Source organism: Macaca fascicularis, chromosome 8 (assembly GCF_037993035.2).
Source record: "Macaca fascicularis isolate 582-1 chromosome 8, T2T-MFA8v1.1".
Classification (NCBI taxonomy): Eukaryota; Metazoa; Chordata; class Mammalia; order Primates; family Cercopithecidae; genus Macaca; species Macaca fascicularis.
Genome location: NC_088382.1, coordinates 107,566,226 through 107,583,034, shown reverse-complemented (window position 1 = coordinate 107,583,034; position 16,809 = coordinate 107,566,226). Strand labels below are relative to the sequence as shown.

General features: G+C 45.2%; 1 protein-coding gene across 8 annotated transcripts in view; it reads right to left on the bottom strand.

Annotated features, from left to right (window-relative positions):
• The window catches only part of MATN2 (matrilin 2), a 168,735-nt gene that overhangs the window by 94,786 nt on the left and 57,140 nt on the right, over positions 1–16,809 (bottom strand). For all 8 annotated transcript variants that reach the window (XM_005563764.5, XM_005563765.5, XM_065519467.2 and 5 more), the window contains exons 3-4: positions 11,514–12,083; positions 570–692 (exon numbers count right to left, since the gene is read on the bottom strand). In XM_005563764.5, coding sequence (XP_005563821.3) covers positions 570–692; positions 11,514–12,083 — 693 coding nt within the window. The remainder of the gene's footprint in view (positions 1–569; positions 693–11,513; positions 12,084–16,809) is intronic.

Below are 16,809 nucleotides of genomic sequence, written 5' to 3'. Positions count from 1 at the left end.
TAGTCTTTGGCACTTAGCCAAAAAAGAGAATGCGAGTTCTAATATCTTACATCTGTTTACCCCCTTTTTAAAATCTGGGACACCTATAAAGTGTCCCACACCAAAGCAACTGGGTCCCTGTACCCCTCTAAAACAGAACTTGAATAATCACTCCCAGCCAAGGTTAAGAACTCTTCCTAAATCCACGCTTTATAGAAGATAATAAAATACAGAAACAGTTCCTTAGGGTACAGTTAATAAAGACAGTGGATGAAAAGGCTCTTCGGTAGTGCCTGCTCAAGAACAAGCGTGGATGTAAAGAAGACCAGTTCATACATTCAAAGAGGCTATTTCTGAGATGGTGCTTCTACCTAGCTTTCTAACTCTTCCTGATGGCCTACTGTGTGCCCAGCTCTGGACTAGGCACTGTGATGGGGTCAACAGAAAATACCAAACTTTATTTCTGTCCCCAAGAGATGATAACTGGGGTGAGTGAGGCATCACAGATGAATAAAATGAGCCCAGATAAAAGAAGAGAGGGGAAGAGGGAAGAGGAAGAAACCACAAATATATCAGCAAAGCAGTCTTACTTCTGCAAGTCGTCTGATCTGAGTTGAGAATGTAGCCTTGTTTGCACCTGCAGACGTACGAGCCAGGGATGTTGATACAGAAGTGGGCACAGTTATGCTCCAGGGTGCTGCACATGTGGGCCGCTGAAAGGGAAGACACAGGAAGGTAAGTCAACGGTGACACCCTTTCTCACTCCATTCCCGCCAGCAAGCATTTATTCAGCACCTACTCTCTCCTATGGGCAGGACTCAAAAGCAAGCTGCAGTCCCTACCCTCAAGGGGGCTCACAGTCCGAGGTGGACAAGACAGGGCCAGATAAAGGGCATGGAAAATCAAAGAGAAACGGTGTTAGGCTGAACTATATGAAATTGCTGATACTTGATTGGTTTTGATCTACAAAAAAATAAAATAAAAAAATAAAAGCAAGAAATTTCCAATTCACCTTAATACCCATGTATTAAGTATTCAACTTAATACCCATGTGGGTATGTGGGGAATCAGAAAAGTTTGCCAGCATCAGAGGGGGCTTTGGCTTAAGTGTGGATTTTTAGGAAGCAGCAATGGGGCTGGAGGAAAAGCTATTAAATAAGCAAGAACGTGTTAAAGAACCAATAGTTTCTCAAAATCATATTTCAAGGGTAATGTAATTTTTTTAATATGCAAAAGTATATACCAAAATTTGGAGTAAAAAATGCATTCACATGTTTTATGTTTCTATAATCTTTATGTTATCTCTTTATTTAGCATCTTTTCTTTTATTTATTTATTTTTTTTTTAAGACAGGGCCTTGCTCTGTCTCCCAGGCTGGAGTATAGTATCACAATCATGGCTCACTGCAGCCTCAAATTCCTGGGCTCAAGCCATCCTCCCACCTCAGCTTCCCGAGTAGCTGGGACTACGGGCGTATGCCACCATGCCTGGCTAATTTTTAAATTTTTTTTTGTAGAGACAGGGTTTCACTACGTTGCCCAGGCTGGTCTCAAACTCCTGGGTTCAAGCCATCCTCCCAGTTTGGCCTCCCAAAGTGCTGGGATTACAGGCATGAGCCACCACGCCTGCCCTCTGCATTTAGTTTCTGAAGCACCTCAGCCTTCTGGTACATTGGTTCTTGCACAAGTCTGTCTGTAGCTCATAAAAATTCTCTTTTTTTAATGTCCTAATTTCTGACTTTACTCAATGTAACTTGATTGTATTTAAAATTAACAAGCAACAGTACAAACAACAAGTTATGCAAGTGTTCTCATAAACAAAAAAGGTGTCTATATGTAGAAATACATTTTTATGAAGCTAAAATAAAAGGAGCTCTCAAAAGCTTAGAACAATTCCATTAATCCAGCACTTATGAAAACTCAGCTGTGATTAAATCCATCTGAAGTTTATGTCTCTTTACATTGGAGTAAGAAATATGGTGGACAATAAATGAACTAGGGAAGTGAAGCTGTTTTATTTCACAACAATACAATTTAGAATGTACTGTTCTGAGTTTGATTGTCTGTGTTTTAGTTCCTGTTAGGATACAAATAACACTAGGAAGGTTTGTAGATCCAATCAGTGATTTTTACTTCAAGGTGAAACAAACAGGTTTCTTGTGACCTTGTACAATTTTCTTTTATTATTATTATTTTTAAATAAAATAGAAGTTTTCTCATTTTCAAAAATAGAGATGATGTCTTACTATGTTGCTCAGGCTGGTCTCAAACTCCTGAGCTGAAGCAATTCTCCTCCTCTCAAAGTGTTAGGATAACAGACATGAGCCACCACACCCAGCCCTTTGTGCAATTTTCTTAACCTCTTTATATGACATGAGGATAAAAATAGCAACTACCTCATAAGAACCTCAAAAAGGGTAAATTAATGGAGATGGTAGAGTGTTGAGAATAGTGCCTGGGGAATGCTGAAGATACCTGTTAACCATTTTACAGCAAAGGAGAATTATGGTGGCATTTTGTTTTATTTTGCATCTGTAAGTTCATCCTATATATATTGACCTTCAACTCAGTTTCCACTCAACATTAATCACAGATTCTATTCATGTTGATACGTGTACTGTATTTCATGGAATCTAAAATGCACCCCAGTTTCAGAGATGTCAAACTGTGACGACATGTTCAGTTGATCCTCATTCTTCACAGATTCCACATTTATGAATTTGCCTACTCACTAAACTGTATTTGTAAGCCCAAACCAATACTCACAGCATTTTCACGGTCACTAGTGGACATGCTCAGAGTGCATAAGCACTCAATTTAAAATACCTCTACATTTAGTTTCTTTTGTGAGACAGGCTCTTGCTCTGTCACCTAGGCTGGAGTGCAGTGGCACAGTCATAGCTCGCTGCAGCCTCAATCTCCGGGGCTCAAGTGATCCTCCTGCCTCAGCCTTCCAAGTAGCTGAGACTACAAAAAAAATGTGTTGTCTGGTGCAGATGTTCCCAGCTGAGGTTGGATAAGGTGCCACTCCGCCTTCTTTTTCAGCTTTCATTCTATAAACAAGTATCCTTTTCGCAGTCTACTTAGCACCACGATTTTTTTTTTCATTTCTGTAAGTGATTTTGCTGTTTAAAATGGTGATGTGCTGTCTAGTGTTCCTCAGTGCAGAAAGGCTGCAATGTGCCGTACAGGGAAAATACGTGTTAGATAAGTTTCATTCAGTCAGGAGTTATCGTTGGCTCTGGGTCTAATGTTAATGAATCAATGGTATATATCAAATAAGATGTTTTCGGCCAGGCATGGTGGCTCACACCTGTAATCTCAGCACTTTGGGAGGCCGAGGTGGGCGGATCACTTGAGGTCAGGAGTTTGAGACCAGCCTGGCCAACACGGTGAAACCGTGTCTCTTACTAAAAAAAATACAAAAAGTAGTCAGGAATGGTGGCAGGCACCTGTAATGCCAGCTACTCAGGAGGCTGAGGCAGGAGAATCGCTTGAAACCAGGAAGCAGAGGTTGCAGTGAGCTGAGATTGTGCCACTGCAGACACAGCGAGACTCTGTCTCAAAAAACAGACAAACAAAAAACAAATAAGATGTTTTTAAACAGAAACATACATAAAACAAGGCTATGTATTGATTAGTTGACAAAAAATGTTGTCACCAGAGGATTGCAGGAACCTAACCCTATATTCCCACAGGAGCAATGGTTTAGTATTTTCTAACTCAGTGTTTGTAGTGACTTTATAAAACACAATTATTGTGAATAATGAAAACTAACTGTATTTTAGATTTAATCAAAATCTTAGATCTAGTTTATCCCTCCCAATTGATTTATCCATTGGTCATATGACTGTCCTCATTTTATTTGGCCATTTCCCCATTGGTCAGCATTTGGGTGGCTTCCAAGTTTTTCTTTTTTTTTTTTTTTTTTTTTTTTGAGACGGAGTCTCGCTCTGTCGCCCAGGCTGGAGTGCTGTGGCTGGATCTCAGCTCACTGCAAGCTCCGCCTCCTGGGTTCCCGCCATTCTCCTGCCTCAGCCTCCCGAGTAGCTGGGACTACAGGCGCCCGCCACCTCGCCCGGCTAGTTTTTTGTATTTTTTTAGTAGACACGGGGTTTCACTGTGTTAGCCAGGATGGTGTCGATCTCCTGACCTCGTGATCCGCCCGTCTCAGCCTCCCAAAGTGCTGGGATTACAGGCTTGAGCCACCGCGCCCGGCCAAGTTTTTACTTTCACAATGTTGTGATGAACATTCCTGAACATGTCTCCTTGAAGGCATGTGCGATGGTTTCTCTAAGACTGGGTCTCACTTTAAATGGATATGGCCTAATTGCCTTCCAAGACAGCTCATATCAGCAATGATGGTCCTAATGATGCCCATCCCCTCAAAACTTCGGTACTTGGTGTCATCAAACTTTAAGTTTTGACAATCTTATGGTGAAGGGTAATCATTATCCCACTTTTAATTTGCATTTGCTTTGCATCCTGAGAGACTCTCTTCTTTTCATGGATTGCTGGAGTCAAATTACCCAAGGGCAGAGGGCATTTCTGAGGCACTCACAGCATGTCACTGTCTCCCTCCGTAATTAAGGAAGTGTCGTGTGTAGGCAGCCAACTACACGGCAGTCACCCACTGCCGTGAGTGGGAGGCCCAAGTGATGTACCTGGTACCTGTCTTCTTGCTGAGACCCTAACAGACAAAATAAGAAGACAGGAGCTGTGATGGAGAGAAAATATCTGGAGGACAGCCGGCAGCAGTGGGGAGAGGATGGCTGCTGGAAATAGACCGCCTGAAGGCTCAGCTTCGCCACTCCCTATGACCTTGCGCAAATGACTTGGTTTCTCTGAACTCCACTTTCTTCACCTATCAAATGGGGAAATTAGGCCAGGCATGGTGGCTCATGCCTGTAATACTAGCACTTTGGGAGGCTGAGGTGGGCAGATCACTTGAGTCCAGGAGTTTGAGACCAGCCTGGCCAACATGACGAAATCCCATCTCTACTAAAAACATAAAAATAAGCTAGGCATGGTGGTGGGCACCTGTAGTCTCAGCTATTCAGGAGGCTGAGGCAGGAGAACTGCTTGAAACTGGGAGGCAGAGGTTGCAGTGAGCAGAGGTCGTGCCACTGCACTCTAGCCTGGGCGACAGAGAGAGACTCCATCGGAAAAAAAAAAAAAATAGTGGTGGGGAGGGGGAATTAAAAGAACTACTGCATTGGGTTTTACAGTGACAGCTTGTTACTAAGGCTTATGTTGGCCAGGTGCCATAAGAGAAACTGGAACTAGAACATTATAACTTGGTGTAATGGAAAAGGCACTGGATTGGGAGCTAGAAGACTGTGTTCTAGTTGCCCTCTACCTTGAACAAGTGAGGGAAGTTCTGGGAAATCAGGTAGCTCTTGTAGGCTATTTCTTTACCTGTAGAGGCATGGACGGGCTCTAGGGACCTCAGTACAGACATTTACTATTATTTAATCTGGTACCTGCTTTTTCTAAAAACTGCCTTTCCGTCTCACTCCAGGCAATTTGCATCTGGGAGCTGCTGTGGTGGTCTGAGGTAGTCCCACTCCTGACCACTGTTGGTTGGTATAGGGTTTGACAATCAGAGTCCTTTACTGGCATTTAGGAACCAGAACCGAATAAAAGGGGGCTCAAACTGAGGACGAGTGAGCCTCAGGGACTGGGGTGGGGGGCCGTGCTTCCTGACTGCGGACCTGAGAAGGAGAGGAGTGGAGGGGAGATGGAGTGAAAGCACGACCCCCACGACTGCCGTCCTTGTTTCCATGGATAATATAATGCACTAGCCCTACCTTTTAGAAAAAAATGGAATTCCTCACACTTTCAACCAAAAGAATCCCAAACATCTTCACTAAACCAGAATAAAACTTTCCCATCTGTAGAATACTGTGGGTGAGTGCTGAGTGCCTTTCAGAGCATCCAGGCCTCATGCCTTGCCCTCTATGGGACGGGCATTTGTGATGAGAGCTAAGGGGAGACCACAGTCTTGCCTCCTCCACCGGCCTGCTGGAAACAGTCCTATGAGCCTCATTTCTCAGAGGGCCCTCTGGGTTTACACTCAGGCAAGGCCTTGTGTTCAGCAGGAAGGAATAACTCATCAGCAGCCTAACTCATTGGTGGGATTGGATATGTTGACTAGGAAATAAGAACAGTTTTTTTTTGAATGATTGTATGAATGACTAAAGGAGTGGTCAGTGTGGGTAGGTGGGCTGGAGGTCTTGTATTACTGAGTACAGTAGACTCAACGTTTGTGAAGTCAGTCCAGCCTCCCGACTTCACAACAGGGCCTCAAAGGGGTACAATCACTGTAGACTTTGCCCAGGCCAGTTCATGAAGGGTGTGTCCTAGGAATACTATTAGGGCCTTAAATTGTGCCTGGCCTGGGTGGGGTGGGGCTATTAGGGTAGGAACAGCCTGACTCCCTGCTCCAAAATATCAGACGAGGCTGATAAAGTCAGCATCTAGAAGTTAATTAAAAGCAGTCCTGCCCAGGTGGCAAGAATCACCAGAACACTTGGGACAGCGTTTGCAGCCCCTAGATTCAGTGTTTTCTCTTACTGGGTGGCAAAAATGGCAGACTCCAGGATGTGTGGGTTTTGGTCATCTCGTAGACAGACCTCAATTCACAGGGCACCTGGCCTCTCCCTGGTGGTCTCAGGGGTGGCCTGAGAATGCAACCTCAGGATTCCCCTTGCTGTGGCTGGTATGGGAAGTCCCTGGCTGCAGGTATAAAGCCTCCACTGTGCTCAGGTTCACAGCCAGACAGCCAAAGAGACAAAGCCAGGACTCTCACCCAGCGAGGTCTGACTCCAGAGTCTAATCAATTCCTCACTGTATGATAAAGGTCCTGCCTTGATCACACCCAGACACTGCCTGTCCCAATCTGCAGATGCAGCATTGATTTTCAGTTCTGCCTGCAGAATGCCTGGGCTCACGTCTCAACTCTGCCACTTACAGGCCAGGCACAGTGGCTCATGTCTGTAGTCCCAGCACTTTGGGAGGCAGAGGCAGGAGGGTTGCTTGAGCCCAGGAGTTCAAGACCAGCCTGGGTAACATAGTAAGACACTGTTTCTTTCTCTTTAAAAAAAAAAAAAAAAAAAAGATTTAAATAAAAATTGTTCATTTATGGTGGCACACACCTGTAGTCCAAGCTGGGATGGAACTTTGAGGCGGTAGTGAGCTATGATCATGCCACTACACTCTAGCCTGGGTGACAGAGTGAGACCCTATCTCAAAAAACAAAACAAAACAAACAAATAAGCAAAAACAAAAAACAAGCTCCAGCACTTACAGGTGTGTGATCTTGGACAAGTTATTTAACCTCTTTGGTTCTCAATTTCCTCTTCCATAAAATGGGAACTAAAAGAGCATCTACTTGACAGGTTTGTTGTGTGAATAAAGTGAGTTAACATATGCTAATAGCCTGAAACAACACATGCATACATTAATATCAAGAAATGTTAGTAATGATTAGTATCACCTTGTCTTTAAAGCTCTCCTGGAGCCCCCAGGCAGACCCTGACAATTTCCAGTTCTGTAAAATAGGGATAATAGAGCCACGTATAGTGACACGTAGTCCCAGCTACTTGGGAGGCTGTTGCTTGAGCCCAGGAGTTCGAGGCCAGCCTGGACAACATAGTGAGACCCTATCTCTTAGAAAGAAAAAAAAGATAATGATAGTACCTGCCTCAGAGGGCTATTTTAAGTATTAAATGGAATACTGTATTTAAAAGTACCTAGCACAGGACAAGATTAGCTATTATTGGGGTATAGTTTGTGAAAGGAAAATAAAATCTCAGGATCCCAATTCACTATGCCAAAAGGAAAAAAATTAAGCTAAAAGCTGAGTAATGCAAGAAACTGCCTTTGCTTTTGTTCCTAAGCAGATCGCTACAGATAAAAGGTTAAATATCTCCATAAGTAGCTACTCTATGTTCACCTTATTTTATGTAAAGTGTTGATTTACTGAGCGCTAGAGGACTATATAATTGACTATTCCCCTACCTGCTCCTTTTCTCTTGCAACATGTGGGTTCAGTAATGTGACCATGCCCTCCCTCTCTCCCTTTTAAATACTGAAGCCCTCAAAATCATCTTTGGAAAAAGGCACAGACCACAGATTGTTCCTGTGATTTTGTGTCCATTTTTTCCAGGCATGTCCTTAACCTTGGCAAAATAAACTTTTAAATTGATTGGGACTTGTCTCAGATACTTTTTGGTTTACAAGTTTAATGGATGTTTAAGGAACAAATGAAACTTCTGAAACCCCAGAGATGTCATCTGCAACTTGGAAAATGCTCACCATTGTTGTCTAATCATCTGAGTGCAGATCAAAACTGAGGCCATCTGCCTAGCCCATCGGTCCTCAGTGTATTTGATTGTAATAATACATAACACAGTGCACACTGAATAGGGCTCTACCATTTACAACACCTGTTCACTCATCTACTTTCTGCATATAAAATCCCATTTTACAGATGAGGCAACTGAGGCTCAGAGAGCACAAAGATTTGCTCAAGATTGTACAGCTAGAGTCAGCTCCTCTTCCTCCTACGAAGGCTCCCTTCAGAGTTTCACCTATTTCAGGTGAATGCCAACTGCAAGGTAGGTTTACCTGGCCAGGCTGGACTGTGGAGGTGGCCATCAGAAAATAGTTTACCTTAAAAGAGGAATTTATAATTCCCAACACGAAGAGGAGTGAAATGAGCAAGAGATTTGGAATTAGCATCCAACTATATCTTGGCTATTTGTTTTTCAGGTGATTCACTTAGCAACTTCCTTAACCTGTAAAAAGAGAAGGCAGGAGTGTGCTGCTGCCTCCCGGGGCTTTCTGCGATAACATCCGGGAAAGTGCTTTATAAATGTTAGTTACTGCAGTCTTTACTGTGCAGTTGATAAAGAGGCCCTGGGGCCTCTTCAGCCTTTCAAGACTGCTGCTGAGTCTGCTGAGCAAAGCCTGGCAGTGCAGTGCAGGGAGAGACAGCAGCCCTGTCTCCTGCAGAGTGGATGGGGGGCCTCACAGGGGATTCATTTCTCAGGCCACAGGAACAAATGGGATAACACTGATGTTTTCTTAGAGCTTCCAGATTATAACAAAGAAGATGAAGGGAGGAAAAGTCCAAACTGCCTTTTCATTTTGCTGCCTTGCCATAGAGCACACAGAGATGGTTTTTCCATGGACAAGTCCACATTGGTATATCCTATTCAACACCATGGGAGCGGAGGGGGGTGCTCAGTCCCACTGTGTAGCTCCTCAGCCTCATCATGTTATCTTTCCATTTTCTGATAAATCCAGAATGATTATAAAAAGAACCCCTCCATTAACATTTTCCAACACAAATGAATAAACTGTCAAAATGGTTACAGAACCAATTTCCCTTTTAATATTTTCAGGAAAGGGGAAACATAAATTCTGCAGAAGTCATTTAAAGTCATAAACCTTGGAAATGCTTGCAGTGTGTCCTGCTGATTAAAGTGTTCCAGCTGACTTGGGCCACGGCACACCACAACACGACCTCTGCAGTGCCAGGGAAATGGCACTTCTGAACACTTTCCAAGTGGCATTGCAAGGAAAAAGGTTCTTTCTTCTTCACGGCATTGATTTCTTAAATAAATCTTTTGATTCTGGAGTCAAGAACAAATGAGATCTCTGCACTTGTTGAGGTTAGTTCTCAGCAGGGGATTTTGTGTAATACACATCAAAAGGACACCTTTTTCCCCTGGGGCCTGTATCTTAGGGGTCTAGAATATGTCACATTCTGAGAACCCCCTCCCGGGTGCCCCTCCTGGGGAGTGGGTGCGGAATCTGGCTCTAAAGCTCATTCTCCACCCTGCTCTAGGAAAAGATATTTTACATTTTACAAATAGATATTTACACATAGATCATTTACAAATAGACATTTAAAAATAGATTATTTCTTTTTATTTCCCCATCAAAGATTCATGGTAGCTGGAGGGGACAGGGACCACTGGGAATGGATAAGTCAGGGTGGGACATTGTTTACCAAATCAGGACGCGAGTAGTTTCCCGGATTGGGCTGCTGGCCCCCTGCCCTCCCGGAGGAGGAAGAAACAAAAAGGCAGCCACAGAGGCAGGAAACTGCAGAGAATGCAGGCCGACCTGCTGAGAAGAGGGGGGCAGGAGCAGGGGTAGAGATAACTGGAAAGTGCGCGGGAAGGAAGGGAGAGAGAAGACCTATGGAAAGAGGGTTAGAAAGCAAAAGAGGGAAGAAAGCTTGCAACATAGAAGAATGCAGCTCCGAGAAGCATCTTCCCGCAGAAAGAGTTGGCAGGTGAGGAGTGGCCCCTACAATCTTAACAGGCAGGGAGCTGCCAGGACCACACCTTGGTCCTCGTATACGCTGGACCTCTTTGTCAGCTGAGAAAACATCCTCTGCCAGCACCACCATGGGGCAAAAATGCCATGGTATTCCACACCATCCAAGGAGAGATTGTTACTTTTTCTGCCTTTCCATTCCTATCCCTACTCCAACTCATGAATTCCAACTTAGGGAATTCCAGGGCAGCTCCATGTGCTGAAGAAAAACTTTGTCTATCTACTGTTCCTCATTCTGTGGCTTGGACTTATGTGTCCCTTCCCCAGGGCAATCTCCCTGAGCACCCAGGCCTAGGTCAGGTCCCGGGGTTGTACACTCCATCGTGTCCTGAATTCTTCCTCCATTACACTGTGACAACTATAGTTACTTATTTGTATAATTATATATTTAATGTCTGTCTCAGCTGGGTGCTCATGCCTATAATCCCAGCATTTGGGAGGTTGAGGCAGGAGGGTCACTTGAGGCCAGGAGTTTCAGAACAGCCTGGGCAACATGGCGAAACCTTGTCTCTACAAATAATTAAAAAATAAGCCAGCATGGTGGTGCACACCTGTAGTCCCAGCTACTTGTGAGGCTAAGGCAAGAGGATCACCTAAGCCCCGGAGTTCGAGGTTACAGTGAGCTTTGATCATGCCACTGCACTACAGCCTGGGTGACAGAGCAAGACCCTGTCTCTGAAAGATAAATAAATAAAAATATGTGTCTTCAGCCGGGCGCGGCGGCTCACGCTGTAATCCCAGCAATCTGGGAGGCTGAGGCGGGTGGATCACAAGGTCAGGAGATCGAGACCATCCTGGCTAACACGGTGAAACCCCATCTCTACTAAAAATACAAAAAATTAGCCGGGCATGGTGGTGGGTACCTGTAGTCCCAGCTACTCGGGAGGCTGAGGCAGGAGAATGCCGTGAACCCGGGAGGCGGAACTTGCAGTGAGCTGAGATCGCACCACTGCACTCCAGCCTGGGTGACAGAGCAAGACTCTGTCTCAAAAGGAAAAAGAAAAAGAGTGTCTCCTTGGTCAAAGTGTAAGCCCCTGGAGCACATTGTGTTTATCTTGGCCTTTGTTGAAAACCCATTGCCAGCGCAGTATCTGGGACATGGTAACAGAGAATGAACACCTGAAGATGAATGAATGAATTCTAATGGTTTATCTAGAAGAGTGACAGAGGAGCAGGACTTACTGCACAACTTCCTCTGGAACACGGAGGTCAGCGTCTCAATCTGGCTGAAATTGGCCACCAGGAAGACATGGTCCTCATGGGGCTCACTCCCAATGGCCTTCAAGGTGTTGAAGTCTACCTGGCCCACACCAATGGCAAAGATTAGGATGCCCGTGTCCCGTGCCTTAGCAGCCACCTCGGCCACGGAGTCCTGAGGTCTGCCGTCCGTCACAATCATTATGACCCGTGGTACATTCTCCCTCAGGGGCCGGGCCCCCTCTGCTTCTGAGAATGCGATGTTCAGGGCATACTGGATGGCCAGCCCCGTCATGGTGCCCGTGGACAGATGCCGCATCCTCTTGACAGCACGCTCCACCTCGGACTTCCTCTTGAAGGTCTTGAGGGAGAACTCATTCTTGACAGTGCTGCCATATTGGAGCAGGCCCACTCGGGTGACATCAGGACCAATGTCCAAGAATTGCAAGATGTCCATGAGGAACTCCTTGACCTTTGCATAGTCATGGGTGTTGACACTGCGGGAGCTGTCAATGATGAAAACCAGGTCTGCCCGCTTGTTCTCACAGGAGCTCTCTGGGGAAAAAGGAGTGGTCAAATACATTAGAAGAGAGGCCAGACGTGGTGGCTCACACCTGTAATCCCAACACTTTGGGAGGCAGGTGGATCACCTGAGGTCAGGAGTTCAAGACCAGCCTGGTCAACACTGTAAAACCCTGTCTCTACTAAAAACACAAAAATTAGCCTGGTGTGGTGGCGGGCACCTGCATTCCCAGCTACTCGAGAGGCGGAGGCAGGAGAATCACTTGAACCCGGGAAGCCGAGGTTGCAGTGAGCTGAGATAGCACCATTGAACTCCAGCCTGGGCGACAAGAGCAAGATTGCATTAAAAAAATATATAAATACGAATATAAAAACATTAAAAGAGAGTTAAGGACCCAGTGCAGACCAGCTGTTGTTGGAAATCCTGGGGCTGATGATCACCTTTGAAACCTCCAGTCTTCATCAATTTTCCTCCCCACTCATGGAAGTATAAGGTTATATTTGTGCATGGCTGGAAGATCATGACTACTGGCTATAATCAGATAGCAATCCTTTTTGCAAGATAAATCAACATGTTAGTTTCCAGAAAGTCGCCAATGCAGTTTTTATGTAACCAAATACCTGATCAGGGTCAAAATTATTTTATTCTTTACCGCATGACACATAAGCTTGGCTGGGCACTGCAGAGAATATAACAGAAGCTTAGGACAGGGTCCAAAGTTAAGGAGCTTCCAGTCTACCTGGGGAGACTTAACTAATAAAACCATGAAAGAATAACTGTCATGAAAACTGTGTGGTCCTGACAATAGCTGCTAAGAGAATAGGGATATGAATGGGCTGGGGTCAAGGAGATGGGACATTAGCTGACCTTACGGGTGCATGGTGATTAGATTAGAGAGAAGGCGCACATGGAGCGGATCACATGAACCAAAGCCCAAGATGGAATGAGTGTGGTGGGTAACAGAATAAGCGATGAGACCTTGTAGTAGAGGGAATACTAGGAGTTTCAGGCAGGAATTAGTTGGAGAGATGGCCTGAAGCCAGTTTAAAAAGACCTTTCCTTTCAGACTGAGAACTATGTATATGATGCCACCAGTGAGGGGCATCTTAGCATCATGTTATGTAACTCACCTCTCCCATAGGGAAGTTACATAATGAAAAGTCAACAGAGTCTGGCAGTGGTTTGCAAGATGGATGGTCTACACAATTTCTGGACTAATCTCATTGAGAGGGGGACTCAGATCTAATCCCAGGACAGTAGTGGAAATGGAGAAAAGGGGACCTAAGAAATATTTCAACAAAGGACACAGTTAAATTGGAAAAAGGCAAATGTTAAGTCTTTCCCTTACCACCATGACTACCATATTTATGCCTTAAGCATCTAAGCAAGAAGGCTGTAAAAGGTTTGAGTCCATAGACAAACTCATCCCTTTTGTGTTTCTAGCGTTAGGATGATATTGGATGAGATGAGAGGCCTCCAGCCTCAGTGGGTGGAGGCTGGACATTCCTGTTGGAGTTTCTCGGATATTCTGAGCTACTGCCTTTCACCAGGGTGGGTCCCTCCTCCCCCGTTCTCTCCTCCCTTCCCGGACTTTGCAGCTGAATCAGGATTTGAAAGGGATTAGAAAAGGGATCCCAAATGCTTGCCCTAAATCCTAATCACCACAGCTGCAAGAAAGAGAGAGAAAGCCAAAATGAAACAGTGAAGCTAGTCATAAAAATGAGAAGTGGGAAAGGCCCGTGAGGTCATCCTGTCCAGGCCAGCTTGCCAGACTGTGACTCGTCCCTGAGTGCCTGCACACACACCTCATCCTTGCTGCCTTACAAGTCTAATGATTTTAGGAGAGGAGGCACCCCCCAAACACCAGTAGCCTGGCAAGAAACCAACCTTTTGCCATACCCACGCATAACCCTGGGGGCTGGGTGAGTCCAGGGTGAGTGTCTCAAAACAGAGGACCCAGAAACTGAGCCTTTGAGGTCTCAGCGATAAGATCTATATGAAACCTAACATTTGCAGGATGTTTTAACATCTTTTTTCCAGAGCACTTTGTCACTGTGGTGTCATTTGATTTTCAGAACAAGTTTTTGAGAAAGGAGCAAGAAGCCTCATACCCACTGCATAGATGAGAACATGGGAGCACTGAGGGTTTGAAATCTTTCATAATTTAGAAAAAGAAAAAAACATACAGAGGTGCAACCACTATCCACCTCATTGGGCAGCTGTAAGAATTTAAGGAAATGATGTGATGAAGGATCCAGTACGTGGGAACTCCTGACATGTGCTGGCTGCATGTATAGCTTCTCCCCTGCCCACCCCTCCATCAGCCCTCACTCGTGCCCAGCCCTAGGCTGGGTAGGGCAGGGTTACAGCTATGGCTGTGTGGTTGGTGCTGCACACAGGCACCTGCTCAAGGAGGTGAGAGGAACTGAAATCCAGCCAAGCCCTGAGTCCCAGGGGCTGAGTTCACCCTAAGAGGCACCTTAATGGGGTGCTTTTCAGCCAGGTGCAGTGGCTCACGCCTGTAATCCCAGCACTTTGGGAGGCCGAGGTGGGTGGATCATGAGGTCAGGAGATCGAGACCATCTTGGCTAACATTGTGAAGCCCTATCTCTACTAAAAATACAAAAAATTAGGCAGGCATGGTGGCACGTGCCTGTAGTCCCAGCTACTTGGGAGGCTGAGGCAGGAGAATCGCTTGAATCCAGGAGGTGGAGGTTGCAGTGAGCTGAGATGGTGCCACTGCACTCCAGCCTGGGCGACAGTGCAAGACTCCGTCTCAGAAAAAAGAAAAAAAAAGGCGGGGGTGTCTCATTTTCATGAAGGCACCTATGGTTTAGCCTATATATAGCCCTGGATTGGGGCAGTGGATGATGGATCTGCAGATCCCGGGAAGGAGGACAAGGGAGAGCATTCCCAAGGCAGGCCCCTCTCCAAGAGCCACACCTGCCCCACCCTTAATGTCTGAACTTATTGCAGAGAGAATGTGACCCAATAATCTTTATCTGCTGAAAAGAGGGGCCAGGCTTAGACCCTGCCATGGAGAAGGATATTAATTAAGGCACCTTTGAAGGGAGGGAAAGTCACACAAGACTTGCACTCTGAGAACTCTCTTCCTTTGGAGATCTTTGGAAGTAGCGGATCCTCCTTGGATTGGGCCTTTATTATGGGTCTTAGTCATGGTGTCAGTATCTATCCAAGCATCACAATCAATTTAAAGGGAAGCCTGGAAGTTCCATGGAGAATTGTGTGCTAAATTGGATTCTTTCCCTACAAAACAAATGGGTAGTTTCCACAACACCTGCACATTTACAAAAACACCACAAAGGTTCAAAATGTTGTTGGAGGTTCCAAGAAAGGTCTAATTCTGAGTTGAAAACACCAAGTCCTGGCAGCCCAACTAACTGAATTTTCTTCAAAATGTCTCCTTGGGTCCCTGAGGGCTCAGAACCACAGTCTCATAGCTTGTCCCTGAAAGGGCTAGTTCAATGGTTCTCAAACTCAAATATGCATCTCAATTCTCTAGAGGACTTCTTAAAAACTAAGACCAGGCCAAGTGCACAGCGGCTCACGCCTGTAATCCCAGCACTTTGGGAGGCCGAGGCAGGCGGATCACCTGAGGTCGGGAGTTCAAGACCAGCCTGACCAACAAGGAGAAACCCCATCTCTACTAAAAATAATAATAATAATAATACAAAATTAGCTGGTTGTGGTGGTGCATGCCCGTAATCCCAGCTATTCAGGAGGCTGAGACAGGAGAATCACTTGAACCTGGAAGGCAGAGGTTGCTATGAGCCAAGATCGTGCTATTGCGCTCCAGCCTGGGCAACAAGAGTGGAACTCCATCTCAAAAAAAAAAAAAAAAAAAAAAAAAAAAAGCAAGACCAGTGCACCACCACAACCCCAGAGCTTCTGATTCCGCAAGTTTCCATTTCTAATAAGTTCCCTGGTGAAGTCAATGTTACTGGTGTGGGGACACACACAAGTCAAAGAAATAGAGAGCTCTCTGGAGAAAAGAAGTTCTATAAAGTCTTGACCTTGTTATCTCACTGGACTTCCCCAAGGTTAGGAAACCAGTCTCATTTATCTTTGTAGGCATGCAGTTGGAAACACAGAAAGTCTTCATTCAACATCTGTGGAATTAAATGGAATTCTGGTGGAAGCAAGTCGTCAGGTGAAAGAGATTGAATCAGAGCAGTTAGTTCAAAAAGATGATGACAAACACGAAGCCAAAAAGTTCTAGAGGAGGTGTGGTCCTGCTAATGGAGTCAGAGATTCTAGGACCCAAATCTTTGCCATTTTATGAGGGAGCATAACCACTTCTGAAGTTTGATTCATGGAATCATAGACTAGTAGACTCTTAGAGGTGGAGGGTTCCCAACAGAGTCCAAGTCACTCACTTTATAGAAAAGAAAACTGAGGCCCAGAGGGTTGACTCTATCTCTGCAAGGCCCTCAGGTCAGACCTGATGCCCTTTCCATTGTCTCATGGCAGGCACCCTTAGGAAATTATCAATACAGCCAGCTATTATGATAGGAGCTTTGCAGATACCTGGGAACACTCTAAAACATTTGCTGTGAAAAGCCTCACATATTCTCCACATGGGAACTGTTGAGAGATGTTTCCAGGAAATGGATTTCCTTGGTGTGTGTTCTTCTTATGCTGACAATTGGTTCTGATGAAGGACATCCTGTCTCCTTGGCCTGGGAGAAGAACATACAATGATCTTCCTTCTGGCCTCTCATGACAGGGTTTTCAGCC